This window comes from Urocampus carinirostris, chromosome 1 (assembly GCF_059441175.1).
Source record: "Urocampus carinirostris isolate Australia breed hairy pipefish chromosome 1, RoL_Ucar_1.0, whole genome shotgun sequence".
Lineage (NCBI taxonomy): Eukaryota > Metazoa > Chordata > Actinopteri > Syngnathiformes > Syngnathidae > Urocampus > Urocampus carinirostris.
In genome coordinates, this window is record NC_142349.1 from 55,567,211 (window position 1) to 55,592,060 (window position 24,850).

Below are 24,850 nucleotides of genomic sequence, written 5' to 3' on the forward strand. Positions count from 1 at the left end.
TATTTTCACATACTTTTTATTCCAACGCTTCTCCTCTAGCATTTTTTTGTACATTATTATTTTTTTTACATAAGAACAGACTTGTCTATACACAGAAATCGAAGCAGGGGTGAATGAAGGGGGCTCCTTGGTGAAACGAGACTCGTGCATGTGAGTGCGTGTCCTTGTATATAAAAGTGTAGCGGCACCGATCACCACCTCAAACTATTTTTTTGTCCTTTTTCTTTTTCTTAAATAGAATAATAAAAATACAATCTTTCATGGACCTCAACCGAAAGAGGAGCGACAAAAGAAATTTTCCGTATGGTTTTAAATGGCACACACAACAACGAGTGCCACCTATAAACGTTTCACGTTATCCGTGGTGACGAATACTGACGGGGGGAACCCTGGGGGTAAAAAACACATACAAAACAAAACAAAAAACTTTTTCTGCGTTTGTAATGCGATGGCATAACAAACCGGGAATGTTGCCTTCACAATTTTTCTCCACCGTCGTCTTCAAATGATCCGTGGATTAACCGTGCTGAGGCGGCAGCCCGACGACGACCGCTTCGCCTGCCCGGCCGGCCGAAGTTTCCGGCACGGTGGCAGGGTGGAGCTGATGCAACGGAGTGAAGGGAAAGAAAACGCGTGGCGGAGTTACGAGTGCCTGCCGCTTTTCTGTCATCTATTGGCCGGGTAGTAGTTAGGGTCCAGGTAGTTGTAATTGGTACTCTGTGGCAGACAGTAATCACGGTCCAGTAGCGTCTGGGGCTGGCAAATGGCATCTAAGTGGTGGTTGGGCTTGTGGATCTCTGTCTTGAACAAGCTGGATCGGGGGACAAGAGAGAGAGCGAGAGAGATCCAAATGACACAGCTCGTTTTTAATATTTAACATTAGGGTAGCACTGACCGATAACGGATAATGGATAATGAATAACGAAGATAGATCAATAACCCTTAAAAACCCCAAAAACCCCCAGCAAGAATATAAATCAGGTTTTGGCAGAAATTAATCCATGATTTCGATTTTATCAAGATTCATCCCCGAAAAACATCGACCCATATTTTAATAAGGTCAAGCAACACTGCTAAAATACACAAAGCTAGCAGCTCATTCCTTTACAGAAAAAAACAGCAAAGGCTAGATGTTCCCCTAAATGACATTGCTACAGACCCTTTCATTTGTTTGTAAACATTGAGATGTATCAGCTGGACGGGGCCTGGCCTGGAGGCAAAAGATTGGGCAAGACGATATATAAACAAGCGTGCGATATCCAAGTTTAGCTTTGTATCATCCAAATGGATGGCTTTGATGATTCTGTTAAATGACCTACGTCATGCGTGACGTCAAAGCCAAAGGTGGAGGCAAAACAAGACACCGTGCTGGTCAAAAGACTGAGTAAACTAAAGTGTTGTTGCTTCTAGTTGGGTGTTGAAATGTTGTCATGTTGTACGTTTGTGTGCCACAAATGGAAAAGAAACGTTAATGATCATTAATTGAAGTTTTACAGGAGCCCAGCGGACACTCCTGATAAAAAAAAAAAAAGAAGTGTTTCAATAAATTAAAGCGAAAAGATTGGAATGACGCACTGATAAAAAATGCTCGGGTTTGCAGCGCCCACTTCCTTTCGGGTAAGAAATCATGATTGTTGCTGTCGAGTCCATATTAGTATCGGCAAAATATCTTATTTTCTGAGCTTCAGCTAACTGTTAGCGTGTATATAAATTCCTAAACTGTTGCGCTGAACGTGACAGGTGTCAGTTTTGAAAATGATGAATAATATTGTTTCAAGTAAAGAGAGAGAACTTGCAATCTTTAACATTATACAAGCATGGTCCAGTGTTACCAAAACAAGTATTTCTTTAATCTAAAGTTTAAAACAAAAACAACATATCGTGCTCTACTAATATTTATAAAGGGTTGAATGTCAGGCTCTGTATTTTTGGAAAATCTGATAGCAGAATTTTGTTTCATTACAGCTTAAAATATCAGATATTGTCAACCTTAAAAGGGGGTGTATGCAATTTGAAAAAAATCTACTTGCTGAAGCCATCTTCTAGCTGAATTCATCATTGCAGCCTCTGTCAAGCTGCTTGTGTGGCACATGCAAGTGCGTGACTTTCATAGACCCGCTCGAATGAACTCTTTTTCAGGGTTTGGGTTTGCACTTTGACTGTATTTGAAACAAACAACCCTTTTCTAATTTGACCATTTTCATTCTTGAATTAAAAGAAAACAGCACTAGCGTGAAATCACTCTTCAATCACCCCCTCCCTTTTGCCTACTTTCCTCCACCCTAATGTGCTCGGTGGTAGGAACACCTCTGATAAAAGATAAAAGTGGATGGGCGTGGTAAAGGCTCTTGAAACTCAATTGGGCATTGTCAACACATACTTATTGGGAGAAAAAATTTAATTCTAAACTTTATAACAGGGGTCAGCAACCTATGACACGCGTGCCAGCAGTGGCATGCCAGGGGTTAACCAGTCGCACGCTCAAACACGGCAAAATAACGATTTATTTTTAATTTAAAAAAGCACATTTTTACCTCAAATTTTAACATTTTTAGAGGCTTGACGGTTGCGCCTCTCCTCTGCTCCGTGCGTGAGCGTGTGTCTGCGCGGCGCCAAGAAGAAGAGGAGAGATCCGTGTTTTAACCCAGCCACAGAAACACAGGGGCGCGAAAAATAACCGCACTGTTTGTGCTTTATGCCTCAAGAGTGTTGTACCTCGCACGTCAAGTGTTAATCATCATTACGAGATGAAACATGAACATGAATTGAAGGACAAGTCTGACAAGGAGCAGACATTAAAACGCGTGGTTTCCAGGTACGGCAAACAAACACAGACTCTGAAGACCTTTGTCACTGCTAAAAACACCACCACTGTAGCAAGCTATCACATTGCTCACAGCATAGCAAAGCACAGAAAACGATCTACTGATGGCGAATAATACGGACAACATGGCGGCGCATGGATACATGCTTGCGGCTCGTTGTCCAGCTAATCTTCTATTTATTGCCGTTCTCTTGTCTTTCTTGCTTTCACTTTTGGACACATGTGTGGCCAAAAATACTTACAGTAGGGACGAACTTATTCGGTTGGGTGGGCGTCTAAATTTCGACTTTTCGGGCACTTTTTATACCGCCTATGATATACCGAGCGAACTTCAAAGAGACCCGGCATCCTTGTGGACGGCTATTCCGCTTAAACGACGACAACGGCGCCGTAAGGACAGAAAACAGAAGCGTGGTTGCCGTGCAGGCAGATATGTGAAGCGTGCGAAGTCTAAGCAGCAAGATGGACGCGAGGAAGGACGCGAGGATGTAACTAATTCCACCATTCATCCCTCGCCGGACAACCCACACGAAAAGCCACAAGAGCGGCAGCTTTTGAAGATTTCGACAAAGACTACAAAGAGTTCAGCTAAGTCAAATGATTCAGCAAAGCTGAAATTTGGTCTGTTAAATATTAGATCGCTTGCTCCAAAAGCTTTACTTGTTGATAACATTATTCGTGATTATAAACTTAACTGTATGGGTCTGTGTGAAACTTGGTTACGCCCGGATGAGTACTTAGCGCTAAATTATGCTTCTCCCCCAGACTACGAGAGTAGCCATATAGCACGCACGTTGAAAAGGGGTGGTGGTGTTGCGCTAATTTCTGAAAAATCGCTCAAATTTAATCTACGTACCTCTAATAATTACAAGGCGTTTGAGGCTCTTGTGATGCGGTCCTCTCTATTGTCAATTTATGTAATAACTATCTATCGTGCACCTGGGCCATACACAACTTTCTTAGACGAATTTGCTGAACTTTTGTCTGAACTAGTAACCTATGCAGACAAAATTATAATTATGGGAGACTTTAACATTCATATGAACTCCCCACTCAATTCACTTACTATTGCGTTTAGGTCTCTAATTGATGCATTTGGCTTTAATCAACTGGTTGATTTGCCAACCCATAAAAATGGGAACACGCTAGACTTGATTCTGACTCGAGGAGTTTCAACCTCAAACATTATGGTGTTACCGTGTACTACCGTTATCTCGGATCATTATTTAGTTACATTTGAGGTGCTAGCTAAGTGTAGTGTTAAAAAAGCTGAAGTATTTAGCGGACGCAATATAAGCACTGGCACAGTTTCTGAGCTCTTTGAACTCCTTCCTGGAGCAGTTGCGTCCTTTCCTACATACAATGGCTCGATTGACTCACTCATGAATGAGTTCAATACCACCCTGACTAGTGTGCTGGATTCAATAGTGCCCATAAAACTAAAATCACGTCCTAAAAGACGCACGCCTTGGTTTACTGATGAAACTAGAACCCTTAAACAAGAATGCAGGAAATTGGAAAGAAAATGGCGCGCTACCAAGCTTGAGGTTTTCCATCAAACCTGGTGTGACAGCTTGTTAAAGTATAAAGCGGCCCTTGCCTCTGCAAAATCGGCCTACCTTTTGAAGGTGATTGCGTCTCAAAAGAACAACCCCAAAGCCCTTTTTGACACTGTAGCATCGCTTACAAGGCAACAGACTATCGCAGATAGTTCGACACACTCTGCTCAGGACTTAATGGTCTTCTTTACTAAGAAGATTCAATGCATACAGGAAGAAATTGCTAAAGAAATTATTAATACCACACATATTAAAGGACTGAAATTTACAGATGCACGACAGGGTGGCTGCCTTGGGAAAATGGCCGGTTTTAGTGAACTGTCACTTGATGATCTCAAACAGGTGGTAAATGCGGCCAAACCGACAACTTGCCAGTTCGACCCGCTCCCAGGTTCACTTATTAAAAGTCTTTTTGGCGTCCTTGGACCTTCAGTTCTAAATATTATAAACATATCACTCTCCTCAGGTGTAGTTCCAGCAGCTTTTAAGTCCGCCGTTATTAAACCCACACTGAAACGACCCAACCTTGATCCAGAAATATTAAGTAATTACAGACCTGTGTCAAACCTACCTTTCCTCTCTAAAGTACTCGAAAAAGTAGTGGCACAGCAGCTGAATGCTTTCATATCCGAGAATAACCTTTTTGAATCCATGCAATCAGGATTCAGGGCTAACCACTCTACTGAGACAGTTCTGATCAAGGTAACAAATGATCTCCTAATGTCAATGGATTCTGGCGCTTCATCACTTTTGTTGCTGCTGGATCTTAGTGCTGCTTTTGACACAGTGCACCACAATATCCTACTAGAACGGTTGGAAAAATGGATTGGTCTCTCAGGAACCGTCCTCTCGTGGTTCAGATCCTACCTCTCAGATAGGACGCACTGTGTTAAATATGGTGAAATGACATCTGAGCCCTTTAATGTTACCTGCGGTGTTCCGCAGGGTTCAGTGCTTGGCCCCCTTCTTTTCAACATTTACATGCTTCCATTAGGTGACATTATTCGCAAGTACAATATCAGCTTCCACTGCTACGCAGACGACACTCAACTCTATCTTTCGTTGGAGGAATCTTCCACACTAAACTGTGGAAATTTGGAGGCCTGCCTCACTGAGATAAAAGAGTGGATGTCACTCAATTTATTGCGTCTTAACTCTGAAAAGACCGAAATGTTAGTCATTGGTCCATCTAAATGCCGTGACTTATTCTCAAAAACTGCTGTGAACATTGACAAATGTCACATCACACAGAGTGACTCAGTTAAAAATTTAGGTGTCATATTTGACCCTGATCTAACCTTTGAGATGCATGTAAAGAAAATTACTAGAACCGCTTTCTTCCATCTTCGTAACATTGCCAAAATCCGTTCAATACTGTCTCAGTCTGATGCGGAAACTATAATTCATGCATTTGTTACCTCCCGTCTCGATTACTGTAATGCACTACTCTCCGGTCTCCCGAAGTCCAGAATCAAGTCTCTTCAGCTAGTACAAAATGCCGCAGCGAGGCTTTTAACTAGGACAAAAAAGTACGATCACATAACAGCGATTTTGGCTAACTTGCACTGGCTCCCAGTGAGCCAAAGATGTGACTTCAAGGTTCTCTTAGTATTGTACAAAATCATACATGGACTTGCTCCCTCTTATCTTTCAGATCTGATCTGCCCCTATGTCCCGGTCCGAAGCCTATGATCTGAGAGTGCCGGTCTTCTGGTGATCCCGAGAGCAAAGAAGTGTTCTGCTGGATCGAGAGCGTTCTCCATCCGGGCACCGGTGCTGTGGAATGCTCTTCCCCCTGAGATCCGATCTGCAACCTCAGTGGAAATGTTTAAATCTAAACCTAAAACTCACTTCTACTCCATTGCATATGAATAATAACCTACTCTTCTTGTCGGCTGAAAAATAGTCTATGTAACATAGTGTACTAATCTGTGAAGCCCTTAGAGACTTATTGTGATTAAGGGCTATACAAATAAAAATGACTTGACTTGAATACATTATTTTCAGGTAGCCTTCTCCCTTGCTGCTGTTACTTCAAGTTTTGATATTTTCTGCAATGAGATTTCATTGATGAATGGTATGGTAGCTGTCCATATCAATTGTTTTGAATGAAGTTCATTGTTGATGAGGAATGGATGATTCCTGTGGTACAAAGTTGAAGTCATGGATGTCTACAGGCCTTTCCACATGTTGTTCACATTTGTTTTTTAGTTTATTGATGAACAAGAATAGTGCTGGATAAATAGGTCAGTTATACGATTTCAATGTCTATTCTTGTTGTATAATTGGACTGGTGTAAAATGACAGCTCTGTTGGATATACAAAAAATGTTGTGCGAGTCATTAATCTTGGTGTTGCACACCGATTTACAAGTAAATTTGAAAGTGGCACTCCACACCGAAAAGGTTGCTGACCCCTGCTTTATAAGGACACCTCAAACGACACACCCCACCTTTAACCAAGAATAATGTGTATCAACTCCGTAAAAATGATATTGGTGCGTGGCGACTGACCAGTCGGAGCAGTTTGAGCACAAATCCACGGCGCTGTCGGGCGGACAATCTTGACAGTGCCAGCGCACACCCTGAATGGGTTCCATGCCGCACACGTCGCACTGCACCCGCAAACAGAAAATTTATTAGATTCTGGAAAGCCACATTTTCCAAGTCTCCCTCCTCTGACACAGTTGAATCAAACCATCACAACTTCAAATGGACTCATGTGTGCTGCCAGTGCGCTTCACCTTGTATCCGAGATGCTGCACAGCAGCTTTGTCCTCGTGGAGTTCCTCCAGTTTTTCCTTCTTTAGACGCTTGAGCTCCAGCAGTTCTTTGTACTCAGGAAGGTTACGCAGCTCTGGGGGGATGCTGTCGTCGTCCTGGCAACACACAAACATTAGATGAGAGATGACTGCCAGCCTCAACAAAGTGTTTTCTAAAAAGGCTGAAACCTTTTCCTTTACACTGTGCCCGGTATCACTGGCCTTTGCACGAACCAGACAACACAGTGCTATCTAGTGGTCAAAATATTAAATATTGGGGCTTTAAAGTGACAGTGAGTAATAATTGTCCACTAGAGGTCATTGTAGCTTTGTTGGATCTGAAATGTGGTCATCAAACCAAGAAACGGACACCAGTTGTCAAAAGTTTACTTCCAGTTTCTCAGATGAGCATGGACGAATTTCAGCTAGCGTCAGGACATGAAAGCTGGCTTTAATCCCTGCAAGCGACAACAAAACGCCGAGCGAGCTGGATACACCTGGAGCACCTGATAATTGCAAATAGCTAGAGTTGGTCAGAGCTGGTGTAAGTGTTTAACTTTAGAGGCTAGTGGGAGGAAAAACATCAGTAAGAGATTTAATTTGTCAACTGTCAATACAGTCATAGAACACAGCTGTGGAAAATGAGTGACACTTAAGGCTAGCTGTTTCCCCTAGTTTGTAGTCAAGTTGCTAACATGAGTGCCTGGAAAGAGAAACAGAGAGATAAAAATTCAAGGTTGACAAGTGTAAGATACCCGAATCATGAGACCCAGCTGTGCAAGCGAGTGGTACTGAAGGATAAAGCAGGAGAAGCGAACAATAGCAATAGTGGCTAGCAGCAATCCATCAACTGTAGCCAAATAGCTAAAATGATACGTTAGAGAAGGAAACAGTGGGGGGAAAAAGTAGAATCATGAAAATCAGCAATGTTTGCTTTAATGAAAAGCTGAGGGAGGCGAGCGACACTGAAGGACGAAGCAAGAGCACTTAATAACAACATTGGCAGGCAGCGAGCATTAGCCTGCAGCCAAGTTGTTAACGGGAGTGGCTAGAGAAGGAAATAATTATGTCAACTTTTTCCATTCATCATCTTAAGTTGTGTTATATACAGGGATCAGAATGGAGATTTTCATTTTCAGCTGAAATAGCCAGGGTCCAGGGGCTGCAGGCCCCGGCCAGGTCCAGGGCGGAGGCCGGTTGGGGGGCACAGGGGGGCTAAGCCCCCCTGAAGTCAACAGCATTTATCTTATTTGCTATGTGAAAATTGCACTAGAATGAATTAAATCCAACAAAACAGAAACCATGTATTATATATATATATATATATAAATTAAAAAAATAATAATATATTGACATTAAAAGCATTTGTAATATTGAACATGATCATGATGATACAAAATAATTTATTTTAATCATGTTTATAACAAATTTTAAATTTTGTTTATCCTGTTCTAAATATTGTATAAACACAAAAGATAAAATCATTTCATAAATAAATAGATTTATAAATACCTCAGATTGGGATTTTCTGTCACACAGGGGAACCAGTGGTTGACTGCTGCTAGTATTTGAAGTGGAAGGATTTGAAACGGCCAATAATGTTGAACCGGTGGTGTTACTGTTAGTTTCACTGCCGATTTTAAATGCGGATCAGAGTGCATAATTTGATCGCCGGCAAGCTATTTTTGCTTTGTGCTTGTTCATTTTAGCATGATCGATCCATGCCACACAACCTCGCGTACCATAATTGATCAGATCGACACAGTATAGACACTTTGCTTTCCCTGGAACATCACACTTTGCGATGAACTGGCTCAAAGTTTCTGTAACTTCCTCGATCTTTGCGCCGATTTTAACGTTTACTGTGACAGTCTTCTCCAGCCATGACCACTTAAATTTATTCTTGATTCCTTTATCAATCTCGGAGACAAAAGCCTCGTCTTCTTTTCTTAGTATTTTCATATTTACTTTTTTAAACACTCATTTCGAAGGAGCGCCATGTTTGAGAAAGCCAATGCTCTGAACAAAAGCTCCGCTGATTGGTTATCAGCGAACCTATCGACCAATGGTCTAAATGCTAACTTGGGGTGATGAAACAGTCACGTATCATACCTCACCCCCCCAAAATATTTTCTCATCGAATTTAGACGATTTACGGGAATGACCTTTGGGGTTCGAAAACAGCGGAAATCCGCGGAAAATTCTGATCCCCGTATATAATTACAATTGTCTGATATTTTATGAAATATGAATTGATCAATTGTGTTTTATTTCAATAAACTAGTTATTCAAAACTAGAGGTCATTATATAATAGAGACTGGGTCTTTAAAAAAAGGCAAAAACATGATTTTTATTCTCTTTTTTAGTCATGTTTCACATGTTTGTACCCACCGAATCATCATCGTCATCTTCGTCGTGCATAGAGCCGTAGAAGGCGGCCCGCTCGTCGCCATCATCGTCATCCATCAGGACGGGCGGCTCGTAGGAGGTGAGGAAGGTGGAGGGCCGAATTAGGTGCTTGTTCAGGTGATGCTGCCTTTTGCTGCCCGCCTGAAAATAAATGAATACAATCTAAAAAAATCTGGTTCTTTAGCATCAGTTTGTCCACTGGGGGCAGTGTTCTCGTTTGCCTGCGTCCCTGCGTTCTAGACGCATCATTTTTGCTGGGGACTCATTGCGTCAAATCAACATGCGTCCCTGGGACCTACTTTTTTGACACAAAATTGTCATTATTACCTAATTACTTTTTTAAACAAAGGTTTACCGCACTCCAAACTTTTCGTCAGGCAGATTCGGCAGATATTGTTTTGGTCTTGCGGTTCGAGTTTTCGTCTGCACGCCGATCTCGGAAAACAAAATTACGTCATTGTTGTGGTGGAAGTACGTCTCTTTTTAGAGAACCGGTTTTTACGGCTGAACTCATTAAAGAGAGCCGGCTCTCAAACGGCACACTTGCTTTGATGCATTATATCACGAATTATGATGTTGTATAAATAAGATAAGAAAAAGTAGTACAAAAGGAGAAAATGAAAAAAGGACAGGTTTGTGGTTATCCCTTTAATCAGTATATTACCAACAATAATTGAATGCAGAAAATGAATTCCTAATTTGAATAAGAAAATCTACCTTATTATATTTGCATTTATTTTTTCCTTCTACAGTGAACATCCAAGCTACTTCATTTTGAACTTTTTTTATAATAAACCTCGTTCATGTCGAGCAATTCAGTGTCTCACAACAAAATGTTTATTAACAATATATGGTACAAGGAAACACATGTACAATATAACATGTTAAACTACATAAACACGTTTGAAAAAAAAAAATTCAGTGTGAGATTTTTTTTTGTATTTTGTAAGGGAAAATATGACAGTTTGTAAGTGCATGGAGCCGTGGAGGTTGACAGGTATGAGTATGCCTCCGAAAAAACAGTTAGTATTAGGTGAAAATCAACACAAAATTGGTAATTTCTTCAGTGTCAGTAATAAGTCTAAACATAACGCAGAAAGTGATAACAACGGCAATAATTGCGGCAGGAAAAACGGCAGATAAATTCTTCGGAAGATCGCGGAGGCAAGGAAAACTAGTGTGTTGAAGCCAACGATTCGATGAAAGAAAATAAACAAAAGAATATAGATAATAATAATAATTTCCTTTGTATTGTCATTCTTTGTAACAATGTACACAGAACGAAATGTCGATACACCTGACCCGTTGTAGCGAGCCGATGCAGCCGCAGCCAACAGAGGGCGCCGCCATTTTACCAATTAGGTATGACTCGATATATAATTATTTCAGCAATATTGTTTTGTATAATGTAAAATATTGTTGGGAACTGAAAAATCTTGAAGTGATAACTGATTTGTATTACCAATAAACTGATGATTAAAACTGAATGAATATATAGATTTATATTATATATTTGCCGCCGATTTACAATTTCAACCTCGATAACACTAAATTTTGGGGACCATAGATCTCTGTTGGGACCCATAGATTTTTGAGCATGCGAGTCCCCGGGACCCATCACTTTTCACAGGTAAAATGAACACTGGTGGAGGCCATACCTTTTTAGTGTACATGTACAGATTAGGGGTCCTCCCAGGCACAGGGATTCCAGCCTTTGTCAGTTTGATGAAGTACTTCTGCACCCTGCTGGCCACCTGTAGTCATGACAACATACTTTATGCACTGGGACTATACATGAAACAGTTGAATATGATGGGGAAATTTATATTTTATAGAAATGGGCTGAAATGAAAATTTGGGGCTCAGCACCAGCCAACCAACTTTGGGAATGAACCGACTAAATGTCACACAAAAAGCACGTGTCTATGAATTTAAACTACTATTTAAACTACTAAATTGTAGATACTTGGCTCTGTTGTGTTAGCATGTAAATCTTACCAAAAGATTGGCTATCCGCTAACAAAAACGTGGAAGCAGAGGGACGCACAAATCTTTGAGAAAATGTCTTGTTAGTATGAATGAAGTAAACGTGCTGAACTGTAGATCGATAACTCTGTAGAGTTAGCATGTCAATATTAGCCAGTTTGGTAGAGTTAGCATGTCAATATTAGCCAGTTTGGTAGGGGCTACCAAAAATGTGGAAGCAAAGAGAAGCATGAACTTTGGAAAAACTCTTGTCTGCATAACCTGGGCGGGGCTCCTGTTATGACTTAAATGCCCTTCTTCTGTGCAAAAGGAAAAAAAATTATTCTTTCTCTACAACGAAACCAAAAATGCGGTTTTGGTAATTTTATGGGGTAACATTTTTGGTGCCTTACATTCTCTACTATTCTCCCAATCGCCCATATAGTTTTCTTGTAAAACATATACTTTTTTAAGAATATAACGCTAATTCAACCATGAACCAAATTTCCAGACCAAAATGTCATATTTTTAAAGTAATAATTTACATACTGTACATATTTTCAAACTACCGAATTTTCCTGACCAAGTCTCCCCAAAAAACAGATCGTACAAGCCATAAATTGCATAACAAAGAACGAAAAAACAAGTCACATTTTGGGAAGAAATGTATTTGATAAAATAACCAGCCCCCCCCCACCCGTGTATCCGTAGTAATAAACCATTCTCAGTTTTTTATTTTAACCGCCAATGTTATCCATTTAGAGTGAAAAGAACATTTGAAATTAGATAGAATCTGTTAATAATTTCACACATAAATCACTCTAATAAAATCATGAAAGAAAAAAAAATCCATACTACAAATTATGGATTTTTATTTTTTAGGGGATTAAGAATGACATTTGCATAATCGATAATATTACCAGCATAAAGTAATTTGACTGACTACTACCCCAAAATATTTGGGATGAAATAAGAAGTTAGAAAGATAAAGAATTCCATCTCCTCGATGTAAATTTATTTCCACACATGTCACCTGTTTGGCAGTCCGGTTCCCCAATTCATCTGCGATCTTTTGCCACCTTTTCGACTCCACTTCCTCAGGAGGAAACTTGAGCAGGAGCTGCTCCAGTTTTTTCTAATGAGTCCCAAGATAAGAAGGAAAAAATGATTATGAACCTGGCATACATGCCACTGTGCGATTTTCTTTTTGTATGACCTGCTCCTCCACCGTCCACAGCTGATTAAACGTGTCAGGCTTGCTAGGGTGACAGAGCCTGCCTCGGATCATCTGTGCACACAACAAGATGCTTGATGCAGACGAAAAAAAGCACAAAAAGGAAAAACGAAAAAAATGCAGTACCTGCGTTTGGCCGCCATTCTTTGGGGCATCACTGGTAGGCAGCGACGAGTACAAGGTGGAGCTTTCACACTCCTTCTTGGGCTCTACAGGACTTTTTGGTCGCGCAGGCAAACCTAAACATTGAGTATATCAAATAGAGTCATCTAAAAAAAAACCACACAAGCATGAAATTGATATGAATTTGACAATACCTTTGTCAAAGATGAGCGCCAGCCTCCTGGTTTTCCGCTTCTTGTCGCAGAACTCCCTCTGGAAATCCCCGAGACCAGATGTGTACTGCTCCCACACAAGGTCCGGGAGCTGGACCACACGCTGGGGACGTGGCAGGCCAAGATTCACCTGAGAAAGGCCAGCAAGATCAACGTGAGAAAAAAAAAACCTTGAAATTGTGTATATATATATATATATATATATATATATATATATATATATATATATATATATATATATATATATATATCAAACTTTGTTAACCCCTGAACGTTCGACTGCCTGCCGTCAACGTCGGACTGCTGAGAAGCAAATGTGTGTGTGCGATGTCTACAGTCACTGCCACACATCATTGGAAAGCTTAAACTCTTGGGATTCAAGATATGCTGATCGTTTGAAAATGTGCTCATTAAGAAACATCACGATCAGTCTGAAAACAAGTTACCCAAAAAATATAAAGCCAGGGTAGCTCACCAAAGACGTCGTATTGCAGCCATCACATTTGATGATAATGCACAATTGTCCCCTTAAATTAGTGAGCAAATCTTAACAGTGTAAAATATTTACCTACTCCAAAACCACCAAACCAAAAAAAAAAAAAAAAAAAAACCAGCCAAAATGCATCTCTGCATTGATAGACGTTGCATGTTGCTGACTGTCGGTTTAGCCCCGTAAAATTAGACCGTAGACAAACCTGATTCGTGATTCCCATATCTTTCAGCCAATTACAGCCTTCTTTTTACCCCGCTTTTAGCCTATACAAGCCTGTAAATGCTAAAAGGACCCGCCTCCTTTACCTCCAAATAACTTTAGCCAATTGTGACCGATTCAAATGATGATTAATACAGGGTTAGGAAATTAAACGCCGGTATATATCTCCCAGCATGCACCGCACACTACTTTTACGGGCAGCCGATGCTTACCTTAGTTGCGACTCAATATTGATTCATGTATAATATATATATATATATATATATATATATATTACACACACACATAGCGCATAGTATGATAAGGCATGGTCAGCTTTTGGAAAAAAAAAAAAAAAAAAAAAAAAAAAAGTAAGGCTTTTAGGTGCGCCTTATAGAGCAGAAAATATCTATTGTTTTTTGGGGGGGAAGGGAACAGAAGACAACACATTTTCTGCTGAGAAGACTAATGTGGCCTATAAAAATGACAATTTATAGTAATTGTTCACTAAAGGTCGTTTTATTTTGGAATGGAGCCGAGGTGTACGCATTGGAAGAAGAGACACTACTGAAGCCCAAAGTACCACTTTGCAAAATTCAGAAGCTTACTCGGATATTTTCTTGCATAAGCCAGGATGAGTCTTATCAAGCTGGTGTTAATCATCACGCCTGACAACAAAAGACACAGCGAGCTGGATAATTTGGAGTGGCTGTAAAAAAGCCAGTATCTGGAGTTGGTCTGTGAGGAGCTCCTGAAGGCAAAAATAAAAGATTGGAAGAGCAAACCAGAATTTGTCAAACTAAGCTTACAATAAGAATAGCAGCTAGCAGCGAGCTGTAGCCTACAGACAAGTGGCTAACTTGAAGAAATAAGTAGACACAGAAGATGCCTGAATCCCGGAACACAGCACAGTTCAATTGCAAGCAAAGCTGTGGAAGGTGAGTGACACTGATGATGGAGGAAGCAGGAGAAGCTCAAAATAACAGCAAGCCATTGCATGCAGCCAAGTGGCTAGCATGACTGGCTAGAGAAGGAAGCAGTGAAAAATAGGGAGGAAAATGCCTGAATGATGGGACTTGTCTACCACTATATGCAGGTCTCAGTTGTGTGCGGTAAGTGGCTAAAAGCACCACCAAGACAGGTTACCTTTGCAAATTGGTGATTCAGACTTACTTCGTAGTAAGATAGCGACCAAACACGTTGGATTCTACAAGTTGTGTAATATTACAGATTTCTAAACCTAAAATCATGTCTATGGGATAGTACATGTCTTTCTTGTTATCATTTGAATCTATATTGTTTTGCTTGAGCAAATTAAGTATTTTTACACCACTAAGGGTCACTGAAAGATCCACACTGGGGCTTTAATGTGGCAGACCTAAAACAAATTAGCTTACGGTTTCAATTGTGCTATATGACATCCAGTGGGACTTTTGTCTTACCCGCTTTTGCAGCTGCTCCACAAAGCGGACGGGGTCAGCCAGGGCCTCTTTTTGGTGCCGTGCCAACGACTCCAAGTCCAGGATGGCCTGCGTGCGCTGGGCCTCCAAAACACTGATGGTCTGCAGCACCCTCTGGTAACTGACAAGGGGGAAAATGCGCTTTGAGTGGCACGATTCCAGCACAGGTGTCATGTCCAATGTGGAACGACAGATTTGACATTTAACACGGGCGGAGAGGAAGGCAAATTGAGTGGGACAGACTCAGAACGCATCTCGTATGTTACACTTGGGGACCAGTGAGAGGCCGTGGACTGAAAAAATATAAAGCAACAAAGCTTCCAAGGTGAATACAATGACCCATTGACTATATTTAAGCACAAGATAGATAAACCAAAGTAACAAAAGTAATATATACAGGGTAAAAACACCCTTTTTATAAGACAAATTCAAGCACTTTTTAGACTTTCAAAGCCAATTTTCTATATTCTCCCGTAACAGTTAAAGAAAAATCCTGTGTGAAAACAGTGTATTTACATATGTGATTTTCAATCTTGCGTGTGCATTTATAAAGATATCTAATTTTTAGATATTGAGTAAATCATGAATATATTCAACAGACAAATCTCTTCCATGTAGTTCTTCCTGTTACAACTTGCCACAGGGAAAAGATACCTTCTTTTTTTTGCATTATCCATAAAGAATGTCCATAATTGATACGAAATCCTTGCACTAATACACATTTCATAGTGCCCTTTTAAGGTACAGCATACACCTGTCCTCATGGGCGTGACCCTATGACGCTTCATTGGACAATGCGGTACAAACTAATGCCAGCTGTTAATCACAAGGAAAAAAGAAATGCAATGGCAAAGCAAAGCCACCAAAGAGCAGTGTCGAGGTCATTTTTTTAAGCAGACTTGTAGAGAAATATAGCAAGAATTTCAAGCATTTACAGGCCTTTCACCCAAAATTCAAGCACTTATCAATGATTAAAAACGCAATATTAAATTCAAGCATTTTCAAGGATTCAAGCCCCCAAACAAACTCTGTATATAGTAGTCCCCCTGGGATAGGGCAAGAACTCTATCAGACTTTTTCAATTTACAGTGTGGAATAAGAAGTCATAACATTATATATATATATATATATATATATATATATCCACAAAATTTTCTCTAATAAAGCCTAGCGGGACATACAAGCATCGCCAAATCGCACAGTCACGCTTCTTTCTAAGTGACTCCAGCCTTGTACCAATCGATTTTAGCGGACTTGATTGAACCATGTCTCAGAAACTCGATCCAATTACCTTCCCATGGTGAAATCAAGAGTCCCACCAGCGGGGAATTTGAAACATCTGCCGATACGGGAGCAAGGTCACATTTTCTTGTCTTCCGCGGTTGAGGGCGCCACGTGCATCGGCTTTGGGAAACCAATCCGAGACAATCATGTGTAAATGATAAAGTAGTATGAAAAAGTAAACCTGTTGGAATTTCTCACGTCTGCATTAAATTCACCCTTAAATGTGATCCGATTATTGTAGAAACCAAAACGATAGAAAAACAGTGTCTGTTTTAACTAAAACTACCAACAGTTGTCCATATTTTAATGTATACAGCATGTAAAAAAATGACAGAGGAGGGAGAATTAAGTAGCTAAAACTTATCAAAAACTGTACGAGGATGTTTTGCAGGAAAACAATCCGTCAAACAGTTGAAGCTGAAAAGGAGGTGAATTCTGTAACAATATATTAAATATTATACTTGAGGGTTTAGTTACTTATACCCCAACCCCCATGTCATTGTTTGCACGCTATCCTAATCCAAATATGGAAACCTTAAAAAATAATTCTTAAAAAAGTGACCGTTTTAAAATGACCAGATTGATTTATATATACACACGGGTTTCAAAATATTGTTTGACCGGGCTGGGCTCCTTTCCACTCGTAGAGATTCTGCGGTATTAAATCGCATGTTTTCATTTTTCACCAGCTACAAATCTCATTAAAATTAAAACCATAGTGGGATTATTTGACAGCAGCGACAATTACATAAGAGACGGTGAAAAGAAATAGAAATCTACACAGGTGACACCGCAATAAGCCCGGCAGGGGGGGACGAAATCCCAGTAGATCTCCTTTCACGTACTCTTTGTTATGCTTGAGAGCGAGGTGGTCGGATTCAAAGAAATAGACATCGGGCTCCTCCTCCTCTTCTTCTTCCTCCTCTTCCGTGGTTTGACTGCACGCCGCTTCCTTGGTGACGTCAGCTGGTTCTCGTGGGACCGTATCGTCTCTGGTCTCAGCGCAAGTGGTCTCCACATCTTCAGCAGGACACAAAGAAACCGGAGGGACGGGAAAGTGCTCATCCGTCCTTTCTGTTGTCTCTAGGGGGCCGTTGTCCTCAGGTGAGGACGTGTTACGGGGCGAAGTCCGCATGGTGTACCTGTGTTCGGAAAGTCCAGCGAACGACGGGGGCGTGCAAGGGGGCTCAGTGGGAAGTGGTGTTGGAGCTGGCGGGGGCGGAGATTCTCCTGAGTTGCTGTTGTAGTTGGCAGGGCAAGGTGAGGCGGCTAGGGAGGAGGCTGGGGCGGCGTCCGGCACCGGCGTGAGTGGACGGGCATCCCCGTCGTACTCACTGTCCATTATCTGCTCCTCGCCAGCCAGGCAGAGGGCGTCACCCACCACGTCCACCTCCACTTCCTCCACCTCTTGGTCCCGAGGCACTTCCTCAGTGAGCGGTTCCCCCGAAGCGGTGACCTCCTCGTGCGCCGTGATGGAGTCGATACAAGGCACGGTAGGGTCGGGCGAGGGCAGCGCCTCGGCCTGGCCGCCATTGAGCAGTGGGGGGCAGCTGGTAGCGGAGATGGGACTCAAAGACTCTTCGGCAAGCATGCAGTCACTTTCCGCTTCATCTTTCCTGCAGGCATGAAAACTAGGTGTTAAAAAGTTGATAACTGAGTGAAGGAAATATTTTCCGGTATACTGTACAATAAGGTGGTCCTTATATATAGGGAGAATTTCCTAAATTAAAATTTCCACGAGACAAGGACAGAATATTGCGTGAAACCATGATAAAACAAATGAAATTCAGGTAGATCGGCCATACATTGGTACCTCTTTGTACAAACACCACTGGACATGAAAATTTTGACAGAACAAAATATTAGTTGGGGCTATGCTAACTCATTGCAAACAATGCTGTAAACACAGTGGAAAAGTGCTGGGCTGCTTGCTTTGCCAGTCCAAATATTAGCTTAAGCTAGCTGTAAACACTGTTCCAATGAGCATCAGTTTCAGCTGGCTGACGCTGTGCTAACTCAATCCCAACAATGCTTTGAACACAGTGGCAAAGTGTTGTGCTGCCAAAGCCCGCCCAAATATTAGCTCCAGCTAGCTGTAAACACTGATGTCGGCAACAGGGTGTAAAACATTGAAAAAAAAACGTGTGATAAAGCCTATTTTAGTGTCGTAATGTATTTAATGCTAATTTCGTTCCAACTCAGTTTCAGATGTTATTTGAGCCAAGCCAAGTATTGAAGTGAAAAGTATGGTGAATGCAATTGCAACAAGGAAAGCGATGGTGGTCTGGCTCATTAGCCAGCCGAGCCCAGAGCCAATGATGGGAAAAGAGTTGCCCTCCTTGAGGCAAGTGCTGAGTTGGTTCTTCACCTATCACAATGGAGAAAAATAAATAAAAATAAAGACTGTCAAGGAGGCAGCGAGAACCTAGCGATGGAGGGGGTGTTCTTGTTTCTGAAGAGGACCAAGATCTCGCAAAGGCCGATAAGCCAGACCTCCGTTGCTTTCCCTGCTGCATTTGCAATGGTCATACTTTTCACTCCAATACTCAAATCATTTTCTCCCCAGATCTACACAATTCATGTAAGTCACCCTATTTGAGTTCAAAACTGCAAATTTTGCCAAAGGGGGAAAGAGATTTTCATGCCTGTTGCTGAGCCCGTTGGTGGCCTTGTGAGTGTCGGCGTCAAGCTCTGAGTGGCTGTCTTTGCCCAGCACTCCTTTCCCTCCCTCGTGAACTGGCGAGTCACGAGTTAAGTTCAAATTTTGGTCTGGAACGCCTTTAAAAGAGTCGTCCTCGCCGGGTTCAGGAACAGATGGGGGGCTTTCCGCGTCCTCCGGAGTCTCGCCGACCAGAGAACACCGCTTGGGCCTCTTGATGCAAGGAGGGGCATCCTGCACCCCGTTCCCTTTCTCGCAAAGTTCCGCATTATCGCGGCTGCCTTCTTTACCCAAACTGCTCCGTTTTCTGAGGCCGGCAGACGCTTCCTGCTCGTCCGCCGGGGAACTGTTGCAGTCCTTTAAGTCATCTAAGTGTTCTGCCGGCTGGTGGTCGGCTTCCTCTTTAACTTCCTGCTTGGACTTTTCCTTCTTGGGTTCCGGCTTGTCCTCCTTCTTGGATCCCTGCTTAGACGCTTGCTTGGCGTCCTGCCGGCACTCCTGCTTCTTTTTAGGTGAGCGGGCCCTCTGCAGCGGGGAAGCGACCGTTTCCTCCGGCTGGGCGATGCTACGGTTCCTGAGGGTGCGTCCGCAAAAGTTCTCGTCCAATCCATTGAGCCCCACTGATGACCGTGTGACGCGCGAGGACCGGGACGCCGCCATACTACGGCGGGGGCCTACAATCTCCTCATGGTGGTGCGCTGTCCACTGCGGCGGAACATGGGCACCTGGTAAAGAAACACATAATGAAACTTCAAATGCAAGATTAGGAAACTCTCTTGGAGGGTACCATTCAGTGAGCTAAAATTCCAAAATGAACCTCTCATGTCAGGTGAACCAAAGTTAACCTTTCATTTCAGTTGCCTGCGTATTTGAGGCTTCAAAGGAACGACAATGGAGCCTGCAAGGGTTTCACAAATTTGACTTTAGCTTTTATCTAGAGCAGGTAAAAATGTTTGAAGTTCAGGCTAGGGTCGAAACAAGATTTTATTTTAATAATGTATGGGTCATTTATTTTCTTGATTCATTCAATAAATAGGAAATGCTTTCATTTTTATTTTTTTCTTGTTTTTATTGTCTAAAGTAAAAGCAAATTGTTGGAATCAAAAAGCAAAACAACGAGAACTAAAGAATATGTGTAAACAGAGTATTCCCTCGATTTTCTACGTCAATCCATTCCCAATACACCTGTAATAAACACTAACCACTTTATTTATCGCGGTGAGTAAGTTCCAAAATGAACACCAGATAGGTGAAATCTTTGAACAGGGATGTGATTTGACCAAAGTGAAATTATCTGAAAATTAGCGGGGGGGGGGGGGGGGGGGGGTGATTGCTAGCTGGGGGGGGGGGGGGAACCAGGTAGGACCAGGGCAGTGCCCTGGTGGGGGGAAAAGTGGGGCGAAGCCCCCCCCCGGAGCTCATGGTTTTTTTTAAGTACTTTCAATGCACTCAGATGACAAAGAAATAGACAAGACAACAGCATAAATTTTCAATGTATATTGAACTATCCCATATAAAATTACAGTTTAAGTCAACTCAAAATCAGTCACATTAAAAAACATTTCCCCAACGCCACTATCTTAATTGTAAAGAAGATGGTTCCAGTGGCAAGGGAGACCCTAGACGACCGGCATCTTTCTACAACTGCAGGCGGCTAACGGGATCCAGGTCTGTAGGAAACCGCCTCAAAGCGTGCCGCCACCAGCTTTTGGGATCACTCTTAGTCTGGACTCTACCCTTCGACCTGTTCGGCTTGGGTAACCCTACCAGGAGTACGAGACTCCCGCCGACATAGCTCTGGGGGTCATGGAGACGCGCAAAGTGCCCCACCACGATAAGGTGGTGATCCGTCGGGACACAGCTAAATCCATTCACATGACCCAAACACTACTTCCTCCTAGACTTCATTGCTTTGGAATGGGTCTTTCTAGCCTGCTTCTGTGCAGCTTTGATGGTTCTTCTTGAGGCAGCCTTGCTCATTTGGGTGTCCTGTTTCACAGCAAGTTCTGTTCGTTTTGCAGACAACATAGCTGCTTCTGCATCCTTCTCCTCCCTGTACCTTTTGGAGGATGTCCTCAGATTTAGGCACAGTATGGACTGCACAGGATCCATCAGAATGTCTTTCCTTCCAAAATGGCTGACAGAGGTGGTATTTCTTGCTCTTAGGGCATATTTTACAGTCTGGATAGAACTGTATGTGGCTATGTCCATTCTGCATGCTTTGGGGTTCAGGACATCACCCATGACACTAAAAGCCCCCTCTACTTGCGGCCCATGGAAGCAACTCATGAGAGCCTTCACCATCTTGGCCAGGGTTGGGTATCTTCCAACAGCAAAGACTTGGGCCCACCAACGATCCAGTGCAATTGCCTTCCCCTCTGAGTCCAAAGGTGTTGGCAACTCACTGTCCAACTGGTATTCTCTCACCTCGAGATCATAGTTCCCCAGCTCTGACTCATCAAGGACATTGGTGACCAACGACGACAGCTTCTTCAGTTGGTTTAAAGTTGAGCTGTGTCCTCTGGCAAGTGGGTCAATGGCAGAGGCTGCTCTCAGAAGCTTGCTGTTCATGGGCAACTTTTTCTGAAGGTACAGACCACATGCCAGATATGCTGCCTTGGCTTTGGCTTTGAACTTGAACACAACTGACGACTTGTTAGAAGAATCCATCAGTTTGCTGGTGACACCACCATAGAAAATATCATTTTCTCGGAGTTGGTTGGCTTTGTTGTTCAGTTCAATTTCTGTCAGTTTACAGCCTTGAAGGGACTCTGGCTTTAGGAAACAGGACAAGAACTTCTTGAAGAAGGACACTTGCTTGTCGTTCAGCTTGTGGATCATTGGCGTTTTCGTCTCAAAGGTGATCACATAGTTCTTCAGCAAGGGCAGAACTGCTGTGTACAGGTTGAGGGTGAGAAGCGTATCCAATCTTGTGAAGAATATCTTCTCATAGATCCTCTGCTTCCTCTTCCTTCCTTCCTCAGTCATGTTCTTTTGGCCTAAAGCTGATTGTATGTCTTTGAGTTTGGCTTTGACTTCTCTTGAAAGATCCTTCTTGTGGTAGATGGCCATGATGGTGGGAAGATAGAGTTCTTTATCTCCTCTGCCAAGAAATGCATAGTAGAAGATGGTAAAGACATCCATGAGGCGTAAGGTGGACATTGAAACATTATAGTTTGAAAGCCATCGATGGCTGACAAATCTCTCTGGCATGGTGAAGGTGATGCCTGTCAGAAAGCAAATTTCTTGAAGAGCTTCCTTCAGATCGGTTGACCACTTGAAATCGTTGAAGAGATCATTATGGAGTCCTTCAATCTTGTACTCAAATGGCTTGCAAAAATGCTTAGAGGCGTTGTGGATGTGGTGGCAGGTATCCCCATCTATGTCAAGGAGATGTGGTGCTGGTCCCTCTCGCAAACGCGTCTCAACTCCAGATTTGGAACCCCGCATCACTGCACATGAGTCCATCAACACAGACACCAAATTGCTCCAGGGAATATTGTTCTTGGTCATGAGGGCTGAGAGTTCATCAAAGAGAGATTTGCCGTCAACTTTAACAACACTCAAAGATGCTAAATGTTCCACCACAACAGACTTTGTCGACGGGGAGAAATAGCTGACGAGAACACACAGGACACGGTGTAGATTGTTGCTGGTGGACTCATCAATGTTCATTGAAAAGTGGGAGGATCTTAAGTTTGTTAAAGTCTCATCAAGCATAGTATGGGCAAGGCCATACTTTGTTTTGTAGGATGCACTGGTTCTATCCATGGACAGTCCATTCAGAGCTTTTGGATCCCTTGCCAGTTCCTTTGACAGTGTGATGAGCTTTGGGGCCATGGTGAACGGAAGAGAATTTTCGGCCAGCACTCCCAACAGCATTGCCTGAAGAATAAAAGAAATTTAACAATAATCAGTAAACAATTAAATAATTTAAATAATTATTTGAATTATAATCCAAAATGTCATGCGACCAAAGTAAATAAAAAAGGATTTAGTCTAAACTTTCATGCACATTCACATGTCAGAGTATTTATTATGGTGACAAAAAAATGTTGAAAATTAGCTACAAACCATTGGAAATAATATTTACCATGCAATAAATCATTTAATCAATCATTCTTAATACATAATGGATAACAAAAACATAAAATACCTCATGCAGCAAGCTCTGATAAAAACACAATCATGCATTCGACTAAGATCATCTCTGTAACTGCATACATCAAGACACTCAACATCTTGAAACCTAAAAAGTGCAAACATGCAGCATTCATTTGAGTTTGTGTCAATGATTAACCATGTTATTAATATTAAGTAAATTATGTACCATAATAATATCGTGGCCATTAAGAAAATCAATGGTAGAATATCATACAAGTACTTAATTTAAAAAATATAAATACTGACAATAGTTTTGATTACTATTAGGCTTAATAATATTTTTAAATTTCCTAAATCATATTTTAAATGTAATAATTTATTTCTTTAATAGCAGCGTATCCAAGTATTTGATAAATGAAAGTACAATAAGTATAGGCCCTACAGTAAAGTGTTGGTGTAATGTACACATGAAAATCTATTATTGTAATTGTTAAATATTTATGGCCATTTTTATTACGTTATAATATTTTCGAAAAAAATGGGAAAACTGTCAAATAAATTTGAAAAGTTTACCACCTACCTCAAAATTCACGACTCTATCAGCAACTGGTACAGGTTGTTGGGGTGGATCACGTCTCTTTATTACCGCTTCCGATTGTGATGTCAATAAGGGATGGAGGCCGTAAAGTTTTGGAGTTTTCGTTTGGGCACCGAAACTTCCAGCGATGGAATAATTTGTCGTTCTTGACTGGAGTTCTTTCACGTGTTTTTTGCTCTTTGCGTGACTTTCAAGAGCTTTGAAACCTCTCCCACCATAGTCGATGGTATCATGACACCAAATGCAAAGTGCTTTCCCGGCACGATCGATCTTCCGAATAAAGTCATTGAACAAATTCGTCACAGTCTTCTTTCCAACATTCGTAGATAATTCCTTCTCCAACCAGTCCCATCGAAACTTGTTTTTTACAATCTTATCAATTTCTTTAGCTCGCGGAGCATCTTTGCGTTCGATCACGGACATCTTTCTTTAAACACCCGGCAAAAACGTGTGAGAAATGAACAATGGCACACTCCTATAACAAGCGCGTTTATTGGTCAACACGAGACTTCAACCAATCGCAAGTACGTTTCATTTCAGTTACGGAAACCCTCAAATGGCATGCTGTCGAGACGAAATCGTTTTTTTTTACCAATTAAAACACCGGAAATTTTAAAATTTTATTTTTGGAGATAAAAAAAGCGGAATTCCGCGAATTAGCGGAAAAATCACATCCCTGTTTGAAGTAGAAATCCAAATCGTTTTAAAATTATTATACAATGAAATACTCTACAGTCATTGAAATCAAAGAACAGGCCCTTTTGTAGGCCCAAGCATTCGTTTAAAAAATAATACTGCTGTAAACTGTGAACATTTATTTATTCATGACTGATAACTACCATCTTCGGTACTGTTTATCCAATCAGAAAACAACTATTTGCATGATGCAAAATCCTGAAGTGGCGAAACTATGAAAAGTAAACAATGTAATAGCGAGGGATCACTGTGTTCGCAAAGTAGAAATGA

General features: G+C 41.6%; 2 protein-coding genes across 3 annotated transcripts in view; both read right to left on the bottom strand.

Annotated features, from left to right (window-relative positions):
- The window catches only part of zzz3 (zinc finger, ZZ-type containing 3), a 31,253-nt gene continuing 6,403 nt past the window's right edge, over positions 1–24,850 (bottom strand). For both annotated transcript variants that reach the window (XM_088345944.1, XM_088345952.1), the window contains exons 2-13: positions 19,169–19,907; positions 17,369–18,139; positions 15,222–15,360; positions 13,071–13,218; positions 12,880–12,992; positions 12,736–12,807; positions 12,553–12,654; positions 11,213–11,308; positions 9,537–9,695; positions 7,127–7,261; positions 6,897–6,997; positions 1–811 (exon numbers count right to left, since the gene is read on the bottom strand). In XM_088345944.1, coding sequence (XP_088202070.1) covers positions 667–811; positions 6,897–6,997; positions 7,127–7,261; positions 9,537–9,695; positions 11,213–11,308; positions 12,553–12,654; positions 12,736–12,807; positions 12,880–12,992; positions 13,071–13,218; positions 15,222–15,360; positions 17,369–18,139; positions 19,169–19,842 — 2,655 coding nt within the window. In that variant the 5' untranslated portion in view covers positions 19,843–19,907 and the 3' untranslated portion in view covers positions 1–666. The remainder of the gene's footprint in view (positions 812–6,896; positions 6,998–7,126; positions 7,262–9,536; positions 9,696–11,212; positions 11,309–12,552; positions 12,655–12,735; positions 12,808–12,879; positions 12,993–13,070; positions 13,219–15,221; positions 15,361–17,368; positions 18,140–19,168; positions 19,908–24,850) is intronic.
- Positions 20,574–24,386, bottom strand: LOC148376303 (uncharacterized). Its single transcript, XM_088345935.1, has 2 exons — positions 23,867–24,386; positions 20,574–23,067 (listed from the first exon to the last, which is right to left on the bottom strand). The coding sequence occupies exons 1-2, from the start codon at positions 24,305–24,307 to the stop codon at positions 21,070–21,072; spliced, it is 2,439 nt and encodes an 812-aa protein (XP_088202061.1). The 5' UTR covers positions 24,308–24,386; the 3' UTR covers positions 20,574–21,069.